This window comes from Bufo gargarizans, chromosome 3 (assembly GCF_014858855.1).
Source record: "Bufo gargarizans isolate SCDJY-AF-19 chromosome 3, ASM1485885v1, whole genome shotgun sequence".
Taxonomy (NCBI): Eukaryota; Metazoa; Chordata; class Amphibia; order Anura; family Bufonidae; genus Bufo; species Bufo gargarizans.
The window spans coordinates 204,921,325-204,947,882 of record NC_058082.1 but is presented as its reverse complement, the minus strand read 5'-3'; the positions used below and the strand labels follow the sequence as shown (position 1 = coordinate 204,947,882).

At 42.8% G+C, this 26,558-nt stretch overlaps 1 protein-coding gene across 6 annotated transcripts in view; it reads left to right on the top strand.

Moving 5' to 3' along the window:
* UBE3A (ubiquitin protein ligase E3A) overlaps positions 1 to 25,464 on the top strand; it is an 81,284-nt gene extending 55,820 nt beyond the window's left edge. For all 6 annotated transcript variants that reach the window (XM_044283828.1, XM_044283832.1, XM_044283827.1 and 3 more), the window contains exons 7-11: positions 747 to 911; positions 2,908 to 3,063; positions 3,148 to 3,221; positions 5,613 to 5,756; positions 24,358 to 25,464. In XM_044283828.1, coding sequence (XP_044139763.1) covers positions 747 to 911; positions 2,908 to 3,063; positions 3,148 to 3,221; positions 5,613 to 5,756; positions 24,358 to 24,478 — 660 coding nt within the window. In that variant the 3' untranslated portion in view covers positions 24,479 to 25,464. The remainder of the gene's footprint in view (positions 1 to 746; positions 912 to 2,907; positions 3,064 to 3,147; positions 3,222 to 5,612; positions 5,757 to 24,357) is intronic.
* Positions 25,465 to 26,558: the final 1,094 nt, after the last annotated feature.

The window sequence follows — 26,558 nt, the reverse complement described above, 5'->3', positions numbered from 1 at the left end:
GGTTTTACTTGCTAAATACTGGATAAGAAGTAATCCGCCAAACAGGAGTATATAAATAGGCTGAATACAGTTTTACGCCTCAAAAGAGGAGTCTATGTCAAAAGAAAATGTCCCTACAAATTCCTGTCGATATGGAGGGGCTAGGTGGAGAATGGGAGTTGGGTTTCTGCGGCTCCTATCAAGAGATTGCATACGAGGGCAGTTTTCCCTATTGGGTCAGTTATCATAGCACAGGCTGTTGAGTGGGGGATGTTGCTAGATCACTTTAATCTCAGCTCTCATTGAAATGGCCTCCCTGAGACGTAATTAATAGAGAAATAAAGGTGCTGCACCGGTCTCTCTGTTGGATCAAGTAAAGGGGGGAGGGAGGGGTGGGTTAAATGTTAAGTTTTACAATAATCTAATAATAATTATATAATGTCCTGTATCCTTATAATAACATGTACCTGTCTTTCTATTCTGTACTATGACGCTTTCATGTTATTATGGCGACAGCCTCATTATGCTGGAAAGACTCTAATGTATGGACTGACAAGATATTTGTTGATGTATACAAAATTTATATTTTTGTTAATACCTTTATTTAAAATCAATAAACTATTTTGATCAGAAATCGGATAAACCCTTTTATGAAATATGCAGTTCTCTGCCTTTCTCTATGGAGAATGTACTAATCTGCGTACGTTTCTGCATTTTATTTTTTTTAAGCTGATAAATTATATGTAATAATAAGACGTGTTTTGCAGGTCCTCTACCAAAGTTTAAAAGATCTATTGGAGTACGAAGGCAACGTTGAAGATGACATGATGTTGACATTTCAGATATCTCATACTGATCTCTTTGGAAATCCACTGATGCATGACTTAAAAGAAAATGGAGATAAAATCCCAATTACAAATGAGAACAGGAAGGTAATGACGTTTGGCACCTGACTAATGTCACACACATTTACTAGAACTTTCTTTGTGTGCACTGAAAATTTGGGACGAGCACTGAGCCACTGCAAATGTCCAAACTATGGCAGGCGGCCATTGTGTGTATTTAGCAAATTCTTCTTCTTACACAGTTTGCCGCACTTACAAGTGTGACTACCCGTGAGTCAACTTGTCACTGGAGGGATTTTCTAACTTCTATTTGCAATTTTGCCATGTTTAGCTTTCAGTTCAATCTTCCCTCCTGAAAAGAATGTATCATCCAAAAATGATACATTATTTAAAGGGGTTGTCCCAGTTCAGAGCAGAACACGGACATATCCCCGTTTTCACCCATATCACCCTCCTGCTCTCTATTGCCCTACACTTACCCATGGAGAGCCGAGTATGCCACCGGATCTCCAGAAAAAGCCTTTGTCCTGTGCGATTCAGGGCAGAGGAGAGCATCTAATCCTGAAATGGTCCAATGCTGATATAAGAGGGCTGCGTGGGTGAAAATAGGGTTCCTTTAAAGGAAATGTGTCATCAGAAAGTGACCTATTGTTTAAATTACATTTTTATGTTTAACATATCTTTTAAAGGGTTCCTATCACCTCGTTTTGACATAATTAGCTATCAGACACTAGCGATCTGCTAGTGTCTGCTTTACCAAGCAATGCTATTATAATACCTTTGTGTGCAGCCGTTTGCCTAAAAAACGAACTTTTATTGATATGCTAATGAGCCTCTAGGTGCTATGGGGGGCGTCTTTTCAGCACCTAGAGGCTCGGTCACTCGGAATTCGTCCGCTGGCTCAGAGGGAGGATCGCATTCCAGAGGAGATGGTCGGGCTGGAGGGACGCGCTGGGCGGCATTTTGTGTGAGTGACCGAGCCTCTAGGTGCTGAAAAGACGCCCCCATAGCTCATTAGCATATTGTTTAGGCAAACTGCTGCACACAAAGGTATTATAATAGCATTGTTTGGTAGAGCAGACACTAGCGGATCGCTAGTGTCTGATAGCTAATTATGTCAAAACGAGGTGATAGGAACCCTTTAAATAATTTTTTTGTGAAAAGGGTTCCTAATTTTCCATGTCAATATGTATATTTAAATAAAAAATATAAAATCCTGCAGTTTTCATACTGTCCACTAAGAATGATAATAGATGCCACATCTTGGTCTGTACAGATCACTTTACTGCATTTATCTGCTTATCTGTATAGAGGTGTGATATCATTATAGGCAGGATTAGAATGATAGATAAGACATGATCCAGCATTCACAATAGGTGATTGTCAAAGCTGATCTATTCTTTTCTCGTACAATGACCTTTGCACAGGTCACAGAGCATGTCTAGAAAACTCTCCCATAGAAGTCAATAGGGTCCCCTACTGACCATTGTGTCTATGGACCATGGGGCTGCTATAAAGCAATTTTATATAGAAAAAAAATCTGCAATCGGAAAATAAAGAGATTAGCAAAACAAAGGATATGTGTTTATATCGGTTTTAAATGGAAGAAAAAATGAAAGTTGTCATTAGCATTCACACTATAAGACACACAAAATTTGACGGAGTCTCTTCATTTTATTTGTAGGAATGGAATTATATTCTATCTATTTTCATGTTTTTGACATTTCTTTGACAATAGACATCTCACCTCAGTGCATGCAAAATGCGCTATGAATGTCAAGTGTTTTCCATAGGTTTTTTTTTAGAAATGTTTTTGGTTTCTTTTAAAACATTTAAGACACTTTTTTTCCCAAGTCCTTTAAAGAAGCCTCGGAAAATACATACAGCATGCTACAAACCCACAAAAAAAAACAAGAACCTTGTGTCTCTAGACTTCTCAAGAATTGTTCTATAGACATTAAGTGACATGTGGGTGCGGCAAAAAAAAACAACTGTTTAAAGCACCAGCAAAAATATAGAGAAACGGGTCAGATATCCAAGTCTTCTATTTTTTTATGAATTTCCTCATATTTTTTTCTTCCAGGAGTTTGTCAATCTCTATACGGATTACATTTTAAATAAATCTGTGGAGAAACAGTTTAGGGCTTTCCGGAGGGGATTTCACATGGTCACCAATGAATCCCCTCTCAAATATCTGTTTAGACCAGAGGAAATTGAACTGCTCATCTGTGGAAGTAGGGTAAGTGATTTTTGTGTATTTCCAGTGTCACACAGCACATTACATCAATCAAGACAGTTGCTTATTCCTGTGTTTTATCCACAGAACTTAGACTTCCAAGCTCTTAAAGAAACAACTGAATATGATGGAGGCTACACCAGAGATTCTCAAATTATTAGGTGAGGGGACCAATGATTACAGTGTTACGTAAAAGGAATTTGTCACCTTAGACAAGTCCTAATAAGTACAGTAATACATGTATTGCTGACTCCAGATCTGTAATTTGTATGTCAATATTCACCCCCTTGCTCTGTGCCCTCAAACCAGCCATAGAATGCATTGAGAGGACTCCTGTGCATGCATACATACAGTTGCAAGAAAAAGTATCTGAACCCTTTGGAATGATATGGATTTCTGCACAAATTGGTCAAAATGTCATCTGATTTTCATCTAAGTCACAACAATAGACAATCACAGTCTGCATAAACTAATAACACACAAAGAATTAAATGTTACCATGTTTTTATTGAACACACCATGTAAACATTCACAGTGCAGGTGGAAAAAGTATGTGAACCCTTGGATTTAATAACTGGTTGAACCTCCTTTGGGAGCAATAACTTCAACCAAACGTTTCCTGTAGTTGCAGATCAGACGTGCACAACGGTCAGGAGTAATTCTTGACCATTCCTCTTTACAGAACGGTTTCAGTTCAGCAATATTCTTGGGATGTCTGGTGTGAATCGCTTTATTGAGGTCATGCCACAGCATCTCAATCGGGCTGAGGTGAGGACTCTGACTGGGCCACTCCAGAAGGCGTATTTTATTCTGTTTTAAGCCATTCTGTTGATTTACTTCTATGCTTTGAGTCGTTGTCCTGTTGCAACACCCATCTTCTGTTGAGCTTCAGCTGGTGGACAGATGGCCTTAAGTTCTCCTGCAAAATGTCTTGATAAACTTGGGAATTTATTTTTCCTTCGATGATCGCAATCCGTCCAGGCCCTGACGCAGCAAAGCAGCCCCATACCGTGATGCCCCCAGCACCATACTTCACAGTTGAGATGAGGTTTTGATGTTGGTGTGCTGTGCCTCTTTTTCTCCACACATAGTGTTGTGTGTTTCTTCCCAACAACTCAACTTTGGTTTCATCTGTCCACAGAATATTTTGCCAGTACTGCTGTGGAACATCCAGGTGCTCTTGTGCAAACTGTAAACGTGCAGCAATGAAATTCATTCTTCTTTAGTGTTTTACGTATCGTAGATTCGCTAACAGGGATGTTAGCATATGCCAGAGACTTTTTAAGTCTTTAGCTGACACTCTAGGATTCTTCTTCACCTCATTGAGCAGTCTGTGCTGTGCTCTTCCAGTCATCTTTACAGGATGGCCACTCCTAGGGAGAGTAGCAGCAGTGCTGAGCTTTCTCCATTTATAGACAATTTGTCTTACCGTGGACTGATAAACAGCAAGGCTTTTAGAGATACTTTTATAACCCTTTCCAGCTTTATGCTAGTCAACAATTCTTAATCGTAGGTCTTCTGAGAGCTCTTTTGTGCGAGGCATCATTCACATCAGGCAATGCTTCTTGTGAAAGACAAACCCAGAACTGGTGTGTGTTTTTTATAGGGCAGGGCAGGGCAGCTGTAACCAACACCTCCAATCTCATCTCATTGATTGGACTCCAGTTGGCTGACACCTCACTCCAATTAGCTATTGGAGATGTCATTAGTCTGCAATGTGAATGTTTACATGGTGTGTTAAAAAAAAATAATGCTTTGTGTCTTATTAGTTTAAGCAGACTGTGATTGTCTATTGTTGTGACTTAGATGAAGATCAGATCACATTTTATGACCAATTTGTGCAGAAATCCATATCATTCCAAAGGGTTCACATACTTTTTCTTGCAACTGTAATTGAGAGGACTCCAGGAGAAGTATTTTCTATGCATTCCACAGCCGTTTGCTTGCACACAGCAGAACAACGGGTATCTGCATACAAATTATTCATCTGGAGTCACGACACGTGTCGTCATGTAGCCTTAACCTTATAGGGCTTTTCCTTTCATCTGGGAGGCATTAAAGTGAACATTATATACTTTGCTTCATTGCAAAGGTTCTTCTGCAGGTTTTATGTACACGTTTATGTACACAAACACACTACTTTTAGGTTCTTTTTATACAAATTTATAGACATGCTCTGGGGCAGATTCACTCAGACTGGCATCTTATATGCCAGCTTTAGTGAGCACGCCGTTGCAGTAAGATGCAGCATATTTCCAGTATTTTCTGGAGTTCCATGTGCAGATTATATTGCAAACATGGAATGCACCATATTTGTGCCCTTTTATTCCCACCATAAAAGTGTACAATCTGATAAATCTTCCCCTTTGTATCTAACAAAAGCAAGAAACAGTTGCCGGTAACACAGAACATTGGAAAACACTTTCCTGTCTTTTTTATTTTTTATAGTTTTATTGAAATAATTGTTTGTAAGATTGATAAGAGTAGACTTGTACACTTTTCCATATTTAAAATGTGTGACCCATTAATACATTTTCATGATTCTTTTTTAGACAATTCTGGGATATAGTACATTCATTTACCGATGAGCAGAAAAGATTGTTCTTACAGTTTACAACTGGCACAGATAGAGCTCCTGTGGGTGGACTAGGAAAACTAAAGATGATTATAGCCAAAAATGGCCCAGACACAGACCGGTAAGGCCCTTTATGTATATATAACATAGTGATATGTTATGGTGATACACACTTCATGTGCACACGAAATGTAATACGGTGCTTGATGATCACCTGAAAGAGAATGGGTAATTATTCTCTAAAGGGTGTATTTCACCTGCCGGCAGATGATTGCTAATGTGCGTTTGAAGTAACGCTCATTAGCGATCATCTGGCAGTGTAATATTGCCGTCGATTGCCCGATGAACAAGCCCATGGGGCAGTACAAATGTTTTGACAAGTTAGAAAATTGTTTGCAGGCAGCAGATCGTGGTGTGTAATCACAATCTGCTGCAGACAAACAATGATTTACTATAGGGAAGAGCGATGGTGAAACGATCGCTCCTCCCTATACTGAGGAGGAGATTGCTGCATGTAATAGCAGCGGTCTCCTCCGCTAGTGAGCAGACGATTGCCGGGAAGGAACTGAAATATTTATCAAGATGATTCACTTAAGTCTGTGGAGAAGTGAAGTTTCTAGCCTAGACAGAAAGGCTAAACGTCTAATACATACAATATATATCTTTTTCATTGGGTGTTTACATATGGATGTCTGTTTAGGGTGATATATATATGAGCCAAAAGTCTGGACATACCCTTTTAACTGGTGTCATTTGTAGAAAATAGACTTCCAATGTGTGACAGTTTTAAAGGGGTTGTCCGGGTTCAGAACTGAACCCGGACATACCTCTATTTTCACCCAGGCAGCCCCCTGACTTAAGCTTCGGAGTAGTTCATGCCCCAAAGCTCTCCTTTGCCCTGGGCTAAATTCGCTCAGGGCAAAGGCATTTTCAGAAGTTCCGGTGACGTACTGGGCTCTCCATGGGGCTGCCAGGAAGCCCGGTGACGTCACCAGCACTGATGGGTGGGCTTTAGCGCTGCCCTAGCCAGTAAAACGGCTAGGCCAGTGCTAAAGCATGCCCATCAGAGCCGGTGACGTCACTGAACACACTGCCGGGCGGAAGCCTCGGCCTGGCAGTGTGTTTATTGTAAACAAAAGAGCTCGGCCCTGCGCGATCTAGTGCAGGGCAAGGGAGCGAATCGGAGCATGACATGCTCCGATACTAACTTTAGGTGGGCTGCCTGGGTGCAATTATGGGTAATGTCCGAGTTCAGCTCTGAACCCGGACAACCACTTTAATTGAGGGAGGCTACATTATTTGGTGGAGGACATATTTTTGGCTGCTCTGGTGCTCAGTGGAAATGGTTTGTGCGATAGATATGTCTTGGCTAGAATTTATTTGGAAACACCCGAAGTTTCAGTTTTGACCTATCTTTACCCGTTTAGAAGTTGAACCAAGGTCAAGGCTTCCTAAATTTCTTTAAATGATGTGTTCCATGTGTCCCCATTCTTCTGGATGCACATACAGGTGAAACTCGAAAAATTAGAATATCGTGCAAAGTTAATTTATTTCAGTAATGCAACTTAAAGGTGAAACTAACATATGAGATAAACTCATTACATGCAAAGCGAGATATTTTAAGCCTTTATTTGTTATAATTTGGATGATTATGGCTTACAGTTAATGAAAACCCCAAAGTCACAATCTCAGGTACCCTTTGCTTAGGGGGTATGGATTAATTAGCTGACTAGAGTGTGACACTTTGAGCCTAGAATATTGAACCTTTTCACAAAATTAGAATTTTAAGCTGCATTAATGCAATTCCTTTTCATTTGCATTACTAAAATAAATGGAGTTTTGCATGATATTCTAATTTTTTGCGTTTCACCTGTAGTTAAACATTTAGTCCAGCCTTCGTGAACACACTGAAGAACCGCAGGATATACTTCATGGTACTGTAGGTTTCTCTCCTTTTAGGTGAGCTGTATTGGCTCCCCTGAAATGGCTCGCCTAAAATGAATACAATCTAACCAAGATTGATATATCACATGACTTTCTTCCTATTGGAAGAACAGGAGCCGAAATCAATACGAACTTCAAAAAGGCATCCAAAAATGATTCCTCCACCAAATAATGCAGCCTTTGTCCCAATTAATACTTTCGTACATTGGCAGTAAATTTTCTACAAATTACACCAGTTAAAAGGCTGTGTCCAGACTTTTGTCTCACTCTGTCCTCTCCTTGCGTATAGCAGCCAAAACTAGTGTTTTTCATTTTATCATTTAAAAGTGGCATACACCTTTAACCCCTTTAAGCAACAGAAAATTTGCTGGAGACCCATTTTTTTTAAAATTTGACATGTCACTTTATTTCAAATTTTGTGATCTGGGTGGGAATCTATTCTTAACTAGTGTTGAGCGAACTTGTGTTTTAAGTTCTGCGCCCAAAGTTCGGGTTACCGAAGAATCCCGTTATGGATTCCGCTACCACGGACCATAACTGAATTTGGAATCCATAACAGGATTCTTCGATAACCTGAACTTTGCACGCAGAACTTAAATTAAAACACAAGTTTGCTCAACACTGCTCTTAACCCAAGTCACTATGTTAGGAGATGTGTTAGCTTACTAATCAAAAATCCTTTTACTCGCTTATCTGAAGCACTTTCTCCCCTTCCTGTGGATGGGCAGCAGCTCACATAAGACGGTCAAGCACCTGCATCTCCGTGGATGCATTGCAATTAGCTTTTGGTAACCCCTTCCTCCCAAGAATAGAAAAGTCTCCTACATATGGCATGTAATGTCCCCAGAGTTTCCTTCTCCACTGTCTAGAGAGACATATAGCTAGATATTTTTGTAAAATACCGGTATGTCCAGGCACATCTCAGTAAATTAGAATATCATTGAAAAGTTAATCTATTTCAGTAATTCAATTCAAAAAGTGAATTTTTTATATTATTTAGATTCATTACACACAGAATGATCTATTTCAAGCGTTTATTTATTTTAATGTTGATGATTATGGCTTGCAACTAATGGAAACCCAAAAGTCAGTATCTCAGAAAATGTGACTATTGTGAAAAGGTTAATTGTAGACTCATGAGGTCACACTGTAATCAGCTAATCAACACACAACACCTGTAAAGCTTCCCTAAGCCTTTAATTGGTCCTTCAGACTGGTTCAGCAGGCTACACAATCATGGGGAAGAAAGACTGCTGACCTGACAGTTGTCCAGAAGACCGTCTTTGACACCCTTCACAAGGAGGGTAAGTCACAAAAGGTCATTGCTAAAGACGCTGTTCAGAGTGCTGTAACCAAGTGTATTAATGAAAGTTGAGCATAAGGAAAAAAAAAAGTGTGGTAGAAAAAGGTCCACAAGCAACAGGAATAACCACAGCCCTGTTGGGATTGTCAAGAAAAGGCCATCCAAGAATTTGGGGGAGATTCACAAGCAGTGGACTGCAGCTGGAGTCTGTGCTTCAAGAGCTACCACACTCTGACATGGGCTACCACTGTCACATTCCTTGTGTCAAGCCACTCACGATCCAGAGAGAACATAAGAAGTGCCTTACATGGGCTAAGCAGGTAATACTGGACTGTTGCTCTGTGGGCCAAAGTCCTGTTTTCATATGAAAATAAATTTTACATTTCTTTTGGAAATCAAGATCCCAGAGTCTGAGGAAGAGTGGAGAGGAACACAATACCAAGTTGTGAAGTTTCCACACTCTGTGATGGTTTGGGGAGCCATGGCATCTGCTGTTGTTGGACCACTGTGTTATATGAAGTCCAAAGTCAGCTCAGCTGTCTACCAGGAAATTTTAGAGCGCTTCATGCATCCTTCTGCTTTATGGAGCTGCTGATATCCTTTTCTAGCATGACTTGGCACCTGCCCACACTGCCAAAGTACAAATACCGTTTTTAATTACCATGGTATAACTGTGCTCGATATCATCAGAAGGCAGATGAGATACTAGACCCAGCAATGCAGACAAGCTGAAGGCCGCTATCAATGCAACCTGGGCTTTCATAACAACTTGGTTGTGCCACAGGCTTATCGCGTCCATTCCATACCGCATTGATGCAATATTCATGCAAAAGGAGCCCTGACCAACTATTGAGTTCATATACTGTACATACTGTCGGGATCTGTACTCAGGATGGGGTTGACAATGACAAACTTCAGGAGAGACGGCAGGTTAAAGTCCAAAAAGTTTATTTCTCTCTCGTATCATTGGGGGACACAGAAAACCATGGGTATAGCTGTTACCACTAGGAGGAGACACTAAGTAAAAAAGTGTTAGCTCCTCCTCTCGGCTATATTTCTTTTGCATACACTGAGCTAAACCTTTTTTTTTTTTCCTTTTAGTTTATTTTACCTTTTTCCCACTTGGGCATAGGAAGCAGAGACGCCTGGCCTCTCTGTTTACCCGGGGAGGAAAGCCAGTGTCGGTTCAGAGTATGACAAAAGTAACTGGGCACTCTCAGGATATCTGAACCATATGGAATTTATTAGCATATAAAACTAATAAAATGTAGTTCAATTTGCGGCAATATATAACAGCGGTCAATGGTGAGGAATATACATAACTAAAATGGCATACCTGAAGAGCATAGGCTAATAGCAGGAAGCAACAATCACTAAAAATACATCGTAAAAACTAATAGGATACAATATATCATAAAAAAATCGAGGAGTAGTTAAAATGGAAAAATCGATTCACAATAGGTTGATGTCGATTAGTGCAAATCGTATAAATAATTTCAAATGGGAAAGAATCTAATGGCAGCGATTATTGCTAATGTCCTAAAATATGCCTAATTCGATAAGTTAGCGTAGTAATCGGATGTTCGAATGTCCCAGTACAGTATGAACAGGCAAGGCGTAGCGGCGTCCCGCTAATTACATGGACCAGCGGCGTCCCACTGGAATGTTAGCAACAAAAGTTTTAAATTCTGCCGGAATAAAATTGAACTGTCTTACCGTATCACTTGTCATATCACAGTGTGAAGACCAATAGTATACGAGCGATATTCGTTCGTACTTCCCACGCTGGCAAATGTTTGGCACATGCAGTCAGACCTTCACTATGGAATCAGGTCTTGCGTGTTGCCTTTCGAAATTACCATTCGTGTGGCGGACGATGTTTCTGTGCGAAAATCCGTTAAGTTATTCCAGCTCCTCGAGTAGTCCTAGACTTGGGGGTTCTGTCTTAGCTAGACGCGTTTCGGGGTATCAAATAACCCCTTCCTCAGTAGCTACCAGTCCCCCAAAGACACCTTTCTTATATAGTGGGTAAGGCTACTTTCACACTTGCGTTTGTGGTTCCACTTGTGAGTTCCGTTTGAGGGCTCTCACAAGCGGCCCTGAACGGATCCGTTCATCCCCAATGCATTCTGAATGGATAAGGATCTGTTCAGAATGCATCAGTTTGGCTCCATTCCGCTCAGGAGGCGGACACCCAAACGCAGCTTGCAGCCTCTTGGTGTCCGCCTGGCCGTGCGGAGCCAAACGGATCCGTCCTGACTTACAATGTAGGTCAATGGGGACGGATCCATTTGACGTTGACACAATATGGTGCAATTGCAAACGGATCCGTCCACCATTGACTTTCAATGTAAAGTCAGGAGTCCCTATTAATATACCATCAGAGTTTTCTCCAATCCGATGGTATATTTTAACTTGAAGCATCCCCATCACCATGAGAACGCCTCTGTTAGAATATACCATCGGATTTGAGTTAGATCGTGAAAACTCAGATCCGACAGTATATTCTAACCCAGAGGCGTTCCCATAGTGATGGGGACGCTTCAAGTTAAAATATACTAAGAACTGTGTACATAACTGCCCCCTGCTGCCTGGCACCACCTGATCTCTTATAGGGGTCTGTGATCCGCACAATTAACCCCTCAGTGCCGGACAATGACAGACTTCAGGAGAGAAAAAAGTTTATTTCTCGTATCATTGGGGGACACAGGAAACCATGGGTATAGCTGTTGCCTCTAGGAGGAGACACTAAGCAAAAAAGTGTTAGCTCCTCCTCTCGGCTATACCCCTTTTGCATACACTGAGCTAAACCTTTTTTCTTATTTTAGTTTTTTACCTTTTTCCCACTTAGGCATGGGAAGCAGAGACGCCTGGCCTCTCTATTTACCCGGGGAGGAAGGCCACCCGACCTGCTCCCCTGCATCCCAACCGCCATGGGGTAACCTGCATTTCTGCAGTCTTCCCCTCCACTTCAGCCTCACTACCACCTCAGTGCTAGTGGCTGAGGAGGTGACCCTGCTGATACCCCGAGGGGGGGGAGAGTGAAGAGAAGAGGATGAAGATGGGGTGAGTATATTTCCCTCCATCCACTCCACCACCCCCACTTGCCACCATCAACATCCCCATTCACCACCATCACTCACTCACTCCACTCCCCCTTGGCTAGGTACTCCCCTTCCTTCTTTAGCCGGGTGCTTGAGCTCCCCCCTCCCATCACCTTGTACTGTTCCCTCCACCTTCTTCCCTCCCAGGACGCTCGTGCTGTTCCAAGATTCCTTTCTTGGGGTGACGGCCGCCGCATTCACCCTGAATATGCCCATCCCTGATCTTTCTCGGTCCCATGGTTTGGGCAGTTCCGCGGCTGTGCTTACCGCACTCTCAATAAGCAGGGTAATTACTGCTGGATACCGTACACCCTGTAGCATTACCCCCTTCCATAGGCAGAGTAATGGCACTACCACTGCATGCTGTCGCATTACCCTGCTTCCATAGGTGGAGTACTTCCACTACCACGAGATGCTGTCGCATTACCCTCTTCCCAGAGGCGGAGTGATTGGGCTACCACTGGATGGTGGAGTATGTGCACTACCACAGCAGGATGCAGTACATGCTGTAGCATTACCTTCCTTCCATAGGCGAGTATTTGCACTACCACTGGATACTGTAGCATTACCTCCCATCCATAGACGGAGCACTTGCACTACCCTTGGATGCTGTACACCCTGTCACATTACCCCCTTCCACAGGTGGAGTGATGGCTCCTGAACTGAAAAATGTAGGCACCAAATCTAATTTTTAGTCGCCAAATCGAAACCGAATAAAAATTTTGGTTTTGTGACAACACTACCCGGATCAGATCGGTGTAGGGTTGTTTTGATACCAAAATTTTGATTTGCTTTCGTCACCATAAAAAAGTATTGTGATACTCAATGCGTGAAAATCGCAACATGCTCTATGTTGTGCATTTTTCACGCAACGCAGGCCCCATAGAAGTTAATGGGCCTGCGTGAAAATCGCAAGCAAGTGCGAATGCGGTGCGATTTTCACGCATGGTTGCTAGGATGAAAGTCTATTCACTGTATTATTTTCCCTTATAACATGGTTATAAGGGGAAATAATAGCATTCTTTAATTCAGAATGCATAGTAGAAGGTCAATATGATGAACATTGGTGGCGCAGTGTGCCCCCCAACACCCCAGTATAATAAACATTGGTGGCCCAGTGGGCAGTGCCAATGAGGGTTAAAAATTATTTAACTCACCTCCTCCAATTGATCGTCTCCTGTTCTTTCTTCAGAACCTGTCAAAGGACCTGTGGTGACATCACTGTGCCACCAATGTTTCTTATACAAATACAGGAGGCGGGTGCCGGAATAGCCGGCACGCAACCTTTGTGACAGGGAGCTGCGATCAGCGGCAGTTAACCCCTCAGGTACCGCTGATCGCAGCTTCCTGTCACAAAGGTCGGGTGCCGGCTATTCCGGCACCCGCCTCCTGTATTTGTATTACAGGTCAGTTTTCTCCATTGGTGGCGCAGTGGCCACAGCCCCTCCCCTCCTCCTCCCGTCTCTCTTCTTATTGGCGGAGGCGGCGGCAGCAGCACAGGGGGAGGGAGAGACTCCTTCTCCACTGCGCTGCTGAGAAGAACATCGGCGGCGGGGCAGAGAACTATCATCTCCTGTGGCCGCCGCTGTATTCAGCTGCAGAGCTGCGGCGGTGGGTATAGTCGCAAATGGCAACAAGACTAAAAAGTCTTGTCACCATTTGTAAATTCTAAGTCGCATTGGCGACCATTTTGTTCGCCATCTGGAGCCCTGAGGTGGTGTGATTACACCAACATTGGATATTGTGAACACTATGCCACAGTGGAGTATTGGTCCCATCAGCAGCTCCTATACTTCCTGTAATATTCCCCTAAAACCCCCCCTGCCCCACCCTGTTCCCCTTCCACAGGTGGAGTGACGACACTACCGCTAGATGCTTTATATTCTATCCCATCACTTTCTTCTGCAGGTAATCACCTTAATGAGTGGAGTGATTACCTAACTGTTAAATACTGTGAGTGCTATGCCACTGTGGAGTATTGGTCCTAACTCTGGCTTCCATACAACCCGTCATATTCCTCCCCCTTCACAGGTGGAGTATTGAAAAGAGACGTTACCTACTATTGCCTTATCCTCTTTAGTAGGTGGAGTGCGGTTGACACCACTGGATACTGCGCTACTTCCAAATAATCCTCTTCCTCAGATAAATCTTATGTATGTTGGTGTTGGGCACCTACATGTGTCCTCTGCCTGCTCGGGGTGTTTCCCTACACCACAACCTTTCTTGTGCTTTAAGTCCCGGTTGGAATCCACTTTACAATGGTAGTCATTGTCACCTCCAATAGGTGGAGGAGTGCTAGCACAGAATACGGTGGTTACGTCCACATTCACCCGCTTGGCGGGTTGTGTAAGGCTACTTTCACACTAGCGTTCGGGGCTCCACTTGTGAGTTCCGTTCCAAGGCTCTCACAAGCGGCCCCCGAACGCTTCCGTCCAGCCCTAATGCATTCTGAGTGGATGCGGATCCGCTCAGAATGCATCGGTGCGGAGGCAAACTGATCCGTCCAGACTTACAATGTAAGTCAATGGGGACGGATCCGTTTGAATATGACACACTATGGCTCAATTTTCAAACTGATCCGTCCCCCATTGACTTTCAATGTAAAGTCTGGACGGATCCGTCTGAGGCTACTTTGACACTTAGAATTTTTTTTACAATATAATGCAGACGGATCCGTTCTGAACGGATCCACCGTCTGCATTATATGAGCGGATCCGCTCTGAACGCAAGTGTGAAAGTAGAGTAATTCGTTGGCTCGGTATGCCATCTCCAAGTCCAGCTCTCCTCCTTCTCAGGTGGAGTGTTTGCGCTACCACTACATACCACCATGACTGCTACTGTATGGCCTCTTCCTCAGGTGGAGATTTGGTGGCAACTACTGCAGGCCCTCCTTAGACTGAGTCCTATGCGGACACTAAATACCGTGGGATATGGCCTCCCCGTCAGGTGGAGTATTGCACTAGCCTTAGGCGCTGTGGCTACTACTGTATGGCCTCCCTCTTGGGGAGTGTGTTGCACGAGCACTAGGTGCTGTGTTCTCTACTGTATGCCCCCCTTCTCAAGTGGACTTTTTTCAGAAGCCCTACAATTTATGCCTAAAACTGTATCGTTCCTTCTCAGGTGTATTGCCTATGTTCTTCCTGAATGCTATCATGGCGCCCATGTTGCTTCCTCCCTTACATGGCACATTTGCACTGGGTATTGGATCTGTGATGTCTACCACATTGACAGATCCAGCTGATTAGCAGATACTTAGATCTACCTAGGTTAATTATCAAAATACCAAATTCCAGCAAATTATAACCCTAAAATATAATATACTTTATTTCAATTAATTTAAAATCTGAGAATCTGTCTCCCAAAAAAAGGACAGACAATGATCACTGAAGGTCTGATCGATGAGGACCAAAAGTAAGCGCCTAAAAACATATATTGTAAGGGAAATGGGGAAACTATCTTTAGTCTTTCCCTACTCCTTTCCACAGCCCGGGTGGAAAAAGTGGGGACTCCCTGTCCTCGAACCTGGGCTGTTATTACCCTCAAAAGACCCTGAGGGGTATGGAAAGGAGGGTGAGTAAATTGATAACACCCTAGAAAAAGGGAAAGTGCTTACCAACAAAACGGATGCAAGAAACAAAAAACACAACACCCAACCCTGTGTAAAAGGGCTTAATGGTGGATAACATTCATACTATCAGTCATGATGTTGTCGGGGACCAATGAATGTATAATCCACCTCGTGATTAAGATGATATATGCAAGCCTGACGCGTTTCCCCCTTTCACAGGTTCATCAGGGGTAATAGGATATGGGTGATGGACACCAAAATGGATAGTATGGCATCCGTAGCTAGATAAACAATATCAAATGATATAATACCAAGGCGCCAATAATCATTGACAGGAGGAACTTTCATATGTTAGACAAATGTTAGACAAAAAAAATACTGACAGTATGACCAAAGGACCAGCACAGGTCGGCAGTCATGCCTGCCCCGGGCCTATGTGAAGTTCACTTCAGATATAGTCTGCATAGATTGCCATATAGCGTAACGGGCTCACGGGTACATCCCAAGCATTCCTTCAGTCCATACAGATGGCCTGTAAGTATAAGGATACGGTAGTCCCAGTGCCTCCTCAGTCACTTACGGTAAGTGTGCCCTTAAGGCGATTAAATATATAATTTAAACTTGTGCTGTCTTGTATCTCGATTGCAAATCCCCACGTCCGTGTTTCGGCCTAGTCATAAGCTACCGCGGGTTGGTTTCTCACCCTATATAATCCCGTTAGCGGACCGGGCTTATAACAAACGAGAAGCTGGTGGCAGTATACCCGGGCTGAGAAGGCGCTGTTTCACGGCGGCAGTGAAAAGGCTCTCAGCTCATTGCATCTCTGTGCCCGCGTGGACAGGAGGTGTCTGTGTAAACTGTACTAAGCTGACCTTACCTGCCCCTCTCGCGGGCATAGCGTCACGCTTTGGTAACAAGTGACCATACTGCGTCTCGTGAGCTTGATGTAGGTGACGTCAAGCAGGCTCGAGGCGTGGTATTCGTCAGTCTTCTTTTAACTGTCCCGGTATGTTGAAAGCTAATCTTTGTAACTAGTGAGAACCTCTTTAATCCTGTTTTCTGTAGCAGTTCTGAGATGAGTGCAGCCATTCCTTCCCAGTGCCTTTTTCCTCTGATCTGTAGCGGAGGAGCTTTACTACTGAGCATCTACATAAAGGACAGTACACATTCATCTCAACTAAAAGCCTAGATCTTTAGATCAGGAATAGAACAGACAGTCATAGGACATTTCATCATTTTTCCAAATTCTTATGAAAATATATTCAGCACATACTGCATTGAACTAAGGCTACTTTCACACTAGTGTTTTTTGCGGATTCGTCATGGATCTGCAAAAACCCTTCTGTTACAATAATACAACCGCATGCATCCGTCATGAACGGATCCGTTTTGTATTATGTCTTCTATAGCCGAGACGGATCCATCATAAACACCATTGAAAGTCAATGGGGGACGGATCTGTTTTCTATGGATCCTATTCTGTCAGAGAAAACTGGTCAGTCCCCATTGACTTACATTGTGTGCCAGGACGGATCCGTCTTGCTCCTCACCACAATGCAGACAGAAAAACGCTGCAATCAGCTTTTTGGTGTCTGCCTCCAGAGCGGAATGGTGACTGAACGGAGGCAAACTGATGCATTCTGAGTGGATCCTTTTCCATTTACAATGCATTAGGGCAAAACTAATCTGTGTTGGACCGCTTTTGAGAGCCCATGACGGATCTCAGAAACTAAAAGCCAAAACGCTAGTGTGAAAGTAGCCTAACTGTACCGATTTATTATATATTTTTGGACTCCGATTCCACAGCCCTGCCTAATGGTACTGGTCGTCCGCATTAATTTCATCACCAGTATGTGCAATTGCATGAGCTGCTATAGCTAACGAGTCCCTCAGCTGGTGTGACCCCCTCGTTGCTGTGACGCTCATCTACCGTATGGTTCCCAGCACAAGTGGGTCATTGACGCTAAAGGTTGACTCTGTGACAGCTTCAGCATTGCATCTCTTGGCTGATTGAGTAATGGCTTGGACATGTCCGGCTGTAGCGGACATACCTATTCACATGCTGTGAGTTGACTACATTCTCCTCTCTCCAGTCGAGCGGTTGTGCTGTCATTGGTTGTCGCCGCTCATGGGGGATCTGTTGCCATAACGAAACACCCTTTCTATTTTATGCCCTTCCACAGGCAAAGTAGTTGCAAAACAGCTGCTGTTTCTGTCCCTGACCAGTATTTATGTCTCGGGTTTACCCATGACTGCCTGGAGCGCCGACGCTGCCGCCATTTTTTTTTCTACATGACTGTCTTTTCACTTTTACTTCTGTGGAGGTGGACATCAACTTTACTCCCTTTAGGGCAGTGTATTCACCCATTTCTGGCCTCTTTGTGCATTCCTCTGGGCGGGAGATGGTCTGATGAGACTGCCCTCCTCCCATGTTTCTGGCGTCGTCATCACTTCAGCCTGCCTTTAGTGCTGTCCGGTCCAGACAGTTTCGTCTGTGGTGTATCTCTTGTTAGGGAACTTACAATGATCCTCTGCGGCTCTGGGGGCATCTGCCGGCCATATTACCTTCTCAGGGAGTTTTTATTTTTTTAACAGGTGTACGCTGCGATTCTTAATCTGCTTCCATAAGTGTACTCATAGCAACATCCCCAGATATCCCTGGTGTAAGTCTGTGTTCTCTCACGCCTGCTCTCTTTTCTCAGTGCAGTTACCCTGTCTTTGTTCTGCTTCCTAGCAGCTATCATGCTGTTGTCCAGGATCCGGCATCATTCAGTCTTCCTTTTGTCTAGTGACGGCAGTTCGTGTCGCTCTTAGGCAGCTTTTTCTCTCTTTAGCGTGGCTGGGATATTACTGTTCCCTGAGGACACTAGTTTTACTCCTGGACTACTCGCCATTTGCATATGGTTTTTCCATACCACCTATTCCGGTTCCCTTTGTGGATTAATCTTCCGTGGCCATCCCTATTTTCGCTTACGAATTGGCCTACAGATGTCTCCTCCTCTACCGGGGAGGTCACTGCAGAACTGGTCCTCTGACTATTGCCTAGTTGATTTCTTTCAGATTGCCATGTTTTTTTCCCTATGTCCCTTCTTGGGACTTACACATTTGATAGAGTTTTGTCTGGGTCCTCCTGTTGCTTGTTGGCCTCGTCTCAGACATTACCGGATCTAACAGACCCATTTTTATTGGGTAGACCTCACTCTGTTTTTCCGTGCTGCCTACTGTCATGCAAGATATCCTGGCTTTCCAGTCCAGTCTTCCACAGCAGTTCTGTGGTCCTCGATAGCCACAGGTTCCATCCGGACATCAATTTCATTCGTCAGAATTGCTTATTCCTCTTGTGGATATTCTGTGCTGCTATCCACGTCTTCTGATGTAGCTTAAGCCCTCTGGCTTTATTTCACTGGGTTTTCTTCTGTCGCCCCGGTCTGCCGCTGCATGTTATATTCTCTCTGGCTGTCCTGCCTAGTCTTCCTGTCCTATTCAGGGTTCCTGTGCATCTTTCCCCTCATTTTCTGGTGGGATCTTATTGCCAGCCTTAGATTTGTTCTTTCTTTTTGTTCCCTCCCTATAGCACTGCTTTAGAACGTCCCATGGTCTCCTGTGTTCCCCCAATGATACGAGCAAGAAAATAGGATTTTTTGTGCTTACCTGTAAAATCCTTTAATCACCAAGTTCATTGGGGGACGCAGCTCACACCCAAAAAGTACATTGCTGGCTCTTCCTGATGGGTCCCATCTTTCTTGGTTCTGACCCATCATCAGCTCTCTTCTTACTCTTATTTTTCATTGGCTTCTCCTGGCTGCTCCTACTGCCTTTGTACAAACTGATTAGCTCTGTGTATGCAGGAGGGGTATAGCTGAGAGTAGGAGCTAACACTTTTTTGCTTAGTGTCGCCTCCTAGTGGCAGCAGCTCTACCAATAGTCTCCTGTGTCCCCTAATGAACTCGGCGAGAGAAGGATTTTACAGGTAAGCACAAAAAATCCTATTTTTCTGTTACACCGCATAACAAAAACTGCATCCAAGTTATAACTTCACTTGGTTGAATGAAGCTGTGGCACCAACATAACATAAACAACAAAATAAACTCCTTCCTGTCTGGGCACTACTGTGACAGGTCGTCTATATCTCACCATTAAAGCACAGTCCACACAGGGAATCTGGCTCAGACAGCTAGTAGGTCAGCTAGCTTCCCGGGCTTTCTGACACTGACAATCTGAGACCTAATAATAATAATCTTAATATACAGTGGATATAAAAAGTCTAAACACCTTTTGTTAAAATGTCAGTTTTCTGTGCTCTAAAAAAAATTAGACAATGATCATTTCAGAACTTTTTCCACCTTTTTAATGTGACCAAACTGTACCACTCAATTGAAAAACAAACTAAAATCGTTTAAGTGTGCACACCCTCTTATAACTGGGGATGTAGATGTGTTCAGAATTAAGCAACCACATTCAAAATCATGTTAAATAGGAGTCAGCATACACCTGCCATCATTTAAAGTGCCTCTAAGTAACCCCAAATAAAGTTCAGCTGCTCTAGTTGGTCTTTTCTGAAATGTTCTTAGTCGCATCCCACAGCAAAAGCCATGGTCCACAGAGAGCTTCCAAAGCATCAGAGGGATCTCATTGTTAAAAAGTATCAGTCAGGAGAAGGGTACAAAATAATTTCCAAGGCATTAGATATACCATGGAACACAGTGAAGACAGTCATCATCAAGTCGAGAAAATATGGCACAACAGTGACATTACCAAGAACTGGACGTCCCTCCGAAATTGATGAAAAGACGAGAAGAAAACTAGTCTGGGAGGCTACCAAGAGGCCTACAGCAACAATAAAAGAGCTGCAGGAATATCTGGCAAGTACTGGCTGTGTGGTACATGTGACAACAATCTCCCGAATTCTTCATATGTCTGAGCTATGGGGTAGAGTGGCAAGACGAAAGCCTTTTCTTGCAAAGAAAAACATCCAAGCCAGGCTACATTTTGCAAAAACACATCTGAAGTCTCCCAAAAGCATGTGGGAAAAGGTGTTGTGGTCTGATGAAACCAAGGTTGAACTTTTTGGCCATAATTCCAAAAGATATGTTTTTAAGGTTTTGCATACAGCCAATTGTTCAGATATATCCTATTGTCATATAATGTATGGTTTATTAATACAGTGAAATCAATCATACTTTATCCAAATCAGCACATCAATACCAAAAGATATGTTTAGCGCAAAAACACTGCATATCACCAATGGCCCAGCCAGAGCCCAGACCTGAATCCGATTGAAAATCTGTGGGGTGATCTGAAGAGGGCTGTGCACAGGAGATGCCCTCGCAATCTGACAGATTTTGAGTATTTTTGCCAAGAAGAGTGGGCAATTCTTGCCAAGTCAAAATGTGCCATGCTGATACTCATACCCAAAAAGACTGAGTGCTGTGCCTGTAATACAATCAAAAGGTACGTCAACAAAGTATGAGTTTAAGGGTGTGCACACTTACGCAACCATATTTATTTTATTTTTATAGTTTTTGGATTGTTCCATCAGCCCCCCTAATAGCACTCGGACCGGTTTGGGAATTGTGATTCCTGAGTTGTCTGGCCAGCGAAGTGTGAGGTTTTTTCCCCCGAGAATAATAACGCTGTTGTGTGTAGAGTAATAACTTGCTGACACAACCTAAAGCTAGACTCTTCAATTGGATCCTGGTATCAACAAGTGTGCACCGGGAGGGGTGAGCAGCCATCTTGTCTTCTAGTGTTAGAAAGCGAGACGTAAGGGTCTTGACCAAAGCAGTCGAGTCCTTCTTTAATTTTGTGCTTATTGTAATACAATGTCCCCTCATGACCGCTTTATGCGCCTCCCGCAAAGGACGGACATCCCCCACTGATCCCTCATTTAGTTCAAAGTACGTTTTCAGGTGTTCGCGGAGTTCCTCACTAATGATAGGCTGCTTCAAGAGGGAGTCCTTAAATCTCCAGTGGCAATGGCGAACGTGGCCCGACTCACTACTAATGTCCACTAGTACAGGAGCATGGTCTGGACAGGTGTCATTTAAAGAGCTCAGACAGGTGCTACGAAGTTAGATTAATAAGTGGAGTAGAGGTGGACTTTTTATAGGCACAGTAACAGGTCTTTGAGAATTTTTGTTGTTTCTCAGGTGTTCAAATACTTATGTTCAGCAGTGCAAGACAAATAAATTCTTTAAAAATCGTACAATGTGATTTTCTTTTTTTTTTTTTTTTTTTTGTTCTGTCTCTGGAGTGGGAATGCTCCTACAATGTGAATTTCAGACCCCTCCATGATTTTTAAGTGGGAGAACTTGCAAAATCGCTGGGTGTGTGTAGATGGATAAATAAATAAATGATTATATATATATATATAACATATTCTGCCACGCTTTACAATTCAGGGGTTCATGTACAGTCATAAATAACATAGTGAATAATTAGAACAAGGGAAATGAGGTTCCTGCTAGCAAGAGCTTACACTCTATCAAGAAATCTGTGAGGCCAGATGTTGTTCCCCAGTAATGATCCTAGCAGTCACACCTGAGATTACATCAGGCTAGGGGAAATAGCCATGCTGGAAGGGTGTGGATTGGTAGATCCAGCTCCCACCTACCCACCAGTCCTACTAAGGCCTCTTGCACACGACGGTACGGCTTTTTCAGTACTTTGCCGTCCGCAAAAAATACGGATGACGTCGTGGGGCATTCTAAATTTTACGGAACAGATGGTCCCTGATATAACGGTACAATCCTTGTCCGTTATGCGGACAATAATAGGACATGTTCTATCTTTGAACGGAAATACGGAAACGGAAGGCATACGGAGTACCTTCAGTTTTTTTTTTTAGTTTTTTTTTGCAGATCCATTGAAATGAACAGTTCTGTATACGGTCCGTAAACGGGGAGGGGGGGGGGGGGGAGTTTGTGTGCAAGAGGCCTAAGGCTCCATTCACATGTCCGTATAGTGGTTCCGCATCCGTTCCGCAAATTGCGGAATGGGTGCGGACCCATTCATTCTCTATGGGGACTGGATGGATGCGGAGAGCACACGTTTCCGGAGTGCTCCCCCGATCTTCTAGTCCACGGCTCCGGAAAAAAATAGAACATGTCCTATTCTTTTCCGCAATTGGGGACAAGAATAGGCAGTTCTATTGGGGTGCCGGCCAGGTGTATTGCGGATTCGCATTTTGCCTAAGGGTCCATTCACACGTCTGCAAAATGGCTCTGCATTCGTTCTGCAATTTTGCAGAACAGGTGCGGACTAATTCATTTTCAAAGGGGCCTGAATGTGCTGTCAGCATCTGCATTTGCGGATCCGCACCTCTGGATCTGCCCTTCCATTCCGCAAAAAAATAGAACATGTCCTATGCTTGTCCGCAATTGTGGACAAGAAAAGGCATTTTCTATGAGAGTGCCGGCGATGTGCTTTCCGCAAAATGCGGAACACACATTGCAGGTGTCCGTGTTTTGTGGATCCGCAAAACACCTACGCATGTGTGAATGGACCGTAGATCCAACCCAGACTAGAATCTACCCAAACCTGTCTCGGCAAACTACACTTTGCTGAAAACACTGTATCTTTCTGGATTTAATGTACCTCACCGATCTGAGGATTCTGGGTGAAATATACACCTTACCACAATACTTTTCAGTGGGCTAGCATTGGCACCCCCGCTTATCAGCTTTATAAAGAGACGCTGTGTGCAAGTGCCGTTTCCAGTCTGTCATCCTGCTCCTTTATCTACGACAAAGCAGCAGCGAGCGAGACTGCATGTGCAGAGTCTTCTCATGCAGCTGATCGGCGGGGGTGCCAGGTGTCGGACCCCAGTCAATCTGATATTGATAACATCCTAATGATAGGTCATCAATATTAAAATCCCGGAAAACCCATTTAAAAGAAATAAATGCTTGAAATAAATCACTGTATATGTAATTAATCTATAGAATAGATTTCACTTTTTGAATTGAATTACTGAAATTAACTTTTCGATGATATTGTAATTTGAGATGCACCTGTACGTGAATGAAGGATGACTGAGCCGCTTCACTATGATATCACTACATCAGCACTGAGGCAAGGAAAAAAGGAGCTGGGAAAGTGGTGTTAGTTCACCGCTGAATGCAGGAGTAAGTGGACCAAAATGGTAAACAGCAGGGGGCGCTACTAGAGAGAAACTTCTAAAATGTACTTTAAAAAAATCTTACAATATTTTTATTGCATGTACTGTATATTGCAATAATACTTCATCTGAAATGTCCTATTCATTACATAGGAATACTTTTCCTGGGATAACCCCTTCTTAGGATGAATTTTGGGGGGGATTTCTCATTTAACTGGCTTTATAAAATGTCAGTGTCGCATGAATGTTTAGGTTGTATCAAGATAGATTTCCTTAAAATAAGGCCTCATGCACACAACCATATTTTGTTTCAGTGTCCGTTCCGTTTTCTTTTTGCGGATAGGATGCGGACCCATTCATTTCAATGGGTCCGCAAAAATGCGGACAGCACACAGTGTGCTGTCCGCATCAGTATGTCCATTCCGTTGCTCCTCAAAAAAATAGTGCATGTCCTATTTTTTTCTAGTTTGCGGACAAGGATAGGCATTATTACAATGGATTCGCAAAAAAAACGGATGCCATACGGAACGTCATCCGTTTTTTTTTATTTTTTTGCGGATCCGCAATTTGCGGACCGCAAAACACATACGGTCGTGTGCATGTAGCCTAATCCTCATTAAGAAATGATCAGCCAAACAGATGCTGGTAACGTGACTTAACCCTTTGCTGTATGTTTCCCTGCAGGTTACCAACATCTCATACATGCTTTAATGTCCTCTTACTTCCGGAGTATTCAAGCAAAGAGAAACTGAAAGAGAGATTATTAAAGGCCATCACGTATGCCAAGGGATTCGGCATGCTGTAACATGCAAGTCAAAGGAAGCTTAACGAAAGGGATAACAATCCGTGGTATTGAAGTCCCTATCCACAAAGGCCATAAGATAGTCAGCTACATGTAGTCAACTGTATGTGTGCCTCCCTCCTCCACTGGGACATTGGGCTGGAACAGCAGATTTCTGCTGCTTATATGAACAAAGTCTTTCTCCCTCCCCTTGCGTGAAAGTGTTGTACAATCTTTCACATGTATGTACAGAGAGGTTTTCCTAAATATTTATTTTAAGGGTTAAATCACTTTTGCTTGTGTTTAATACTGCTTGAAATTGAGCCTACTTGAGTCTTCGACCGATACTCTCATGAAATATGCTATCATTTACAGGAATTTCAAGACTTTCAAGTTACGGCTTCAGTTTGTCCTGCATCTACTTACCGTAAATCATGGACTGTTTTTTCTTTCTTTCTTTTTTTTTTCTTTTTACCTTTTCCCCCTCCTTTTTTTTCTTTTTTTTTTTTACAGTTTGCTTATAAAACTTGAATTGATGGAAACTGTGTGAGACGATTACTGCTGTTCTAGCCCCAAAAATCATGTAGTCAATAAAGATGGAAGGGAGTACTTGGAATGTTCTACTACAGCCTTGCAACCTTTTACTTTAGCCACAGCACAAAAAAAAAAATATACAAATTAAAGATATGGAAAAATAACAACATTTCATAATTTGTTGTCTTCACGTCTTGTAAGGTATATTGTGTTTCATTAGGAGATCTTTTATCTGGGTCTGTGAAAGGGGGTAGAATTTAGCGCTGTTTTACTTTTCTTTTCTTTTTTTTTTTTTTTTTTTGGGATTTGTGTTTACTGACAAGTGCATTTTCAGCCAAACTATGTACAGTAGATGGTGGGATGCCTGAGGAAAAAAACTAAAATGAACATTTGCACCCTAAATGAAAAGATAAGCTTGTGAAAGTGCACTTACATGAAAAATATGAATTGCATATTAAATAAACCTTTTAAATAGACAATCCAAAGTCTTCCCTATACATTGTCAGTATCCTATTCTTTTCATATGACTTGTACCCAAGGCACTAGAGCAGTGCCGCTGTATCGTCAGTAAGGATTGAACATGGCACTGAAACACACAACCTCCTTTTTTCAGGCCAATCTCTTTAAAGTGATGTACACAATTTTTTTATAGACAATAATTATAACTAGACTCCTGATCTGTAATTGGATTAATTGTAGGTAACCTCAAAAATACTATACCCGAATGTATTTGTTTTCTCTTTCCTGGACTTCTTCGTGTGTATTGTTAACTCCTCATGTTGCAATATGAAATAAAGGGAATATCCATTTTTAACTGACAACATAATTGGTTTATCATTTAGAAATCTACTGTGCATGTTAGGGTCCATTCACACGTCCGTAAGTGTTTTGCGGATTGAATAGACCCTTAGAGTAGCGGATTATGATTATCTGTAAAATGAACAGTAGCTTTAGTCTACTTTCACACTCGCATTTTGGCTTTCTGTTTGTGAGATCCGTTCAGGGCTCTCACAAGCGGTCCAAAACGGATTAGTTTGCATTCTAATGCATTCTGAATGGAAAAGGATCCTCTCAGAATGCATCAGTTTTGCTCCGTTTAGTCTCCATTCCGCTTTGGAGACTGACAGCGTTTTGGTGTCCGTCTGATGAAACTGATCCGTCCTGGCACACAATGTAAGTCAATGGGGACGGATCTGTCTGATAAAACTAAGCCAAACGGTTTTCAATGACACAATCTGGCACAATAGAAAATGGATCCGTCCTCCATTGACTTTCAATGGTGTTCAAGACGGCTCCGTCTTGGCTATGTTAAAGATAATACAAACGGATCTGTTCTGAACGGATGCAGATGTTTGTATTATCTGAATGGATCCGTCCATGACGGATCCGCACAAAACGAGTGTGTGAAAGTAGCCTTAGGAGAATAGAAAGCCTAACTGAAAGCTGGTGATCCTTTCCCTGTGTTTTTTATTTATTTATTTTTTATGCTGTATATACAGTATACGTATAATTGAAATCACAAAATAGTGCCATTTCTGTATGATGGCTACTAGTGTTGAGCAAATTGAAG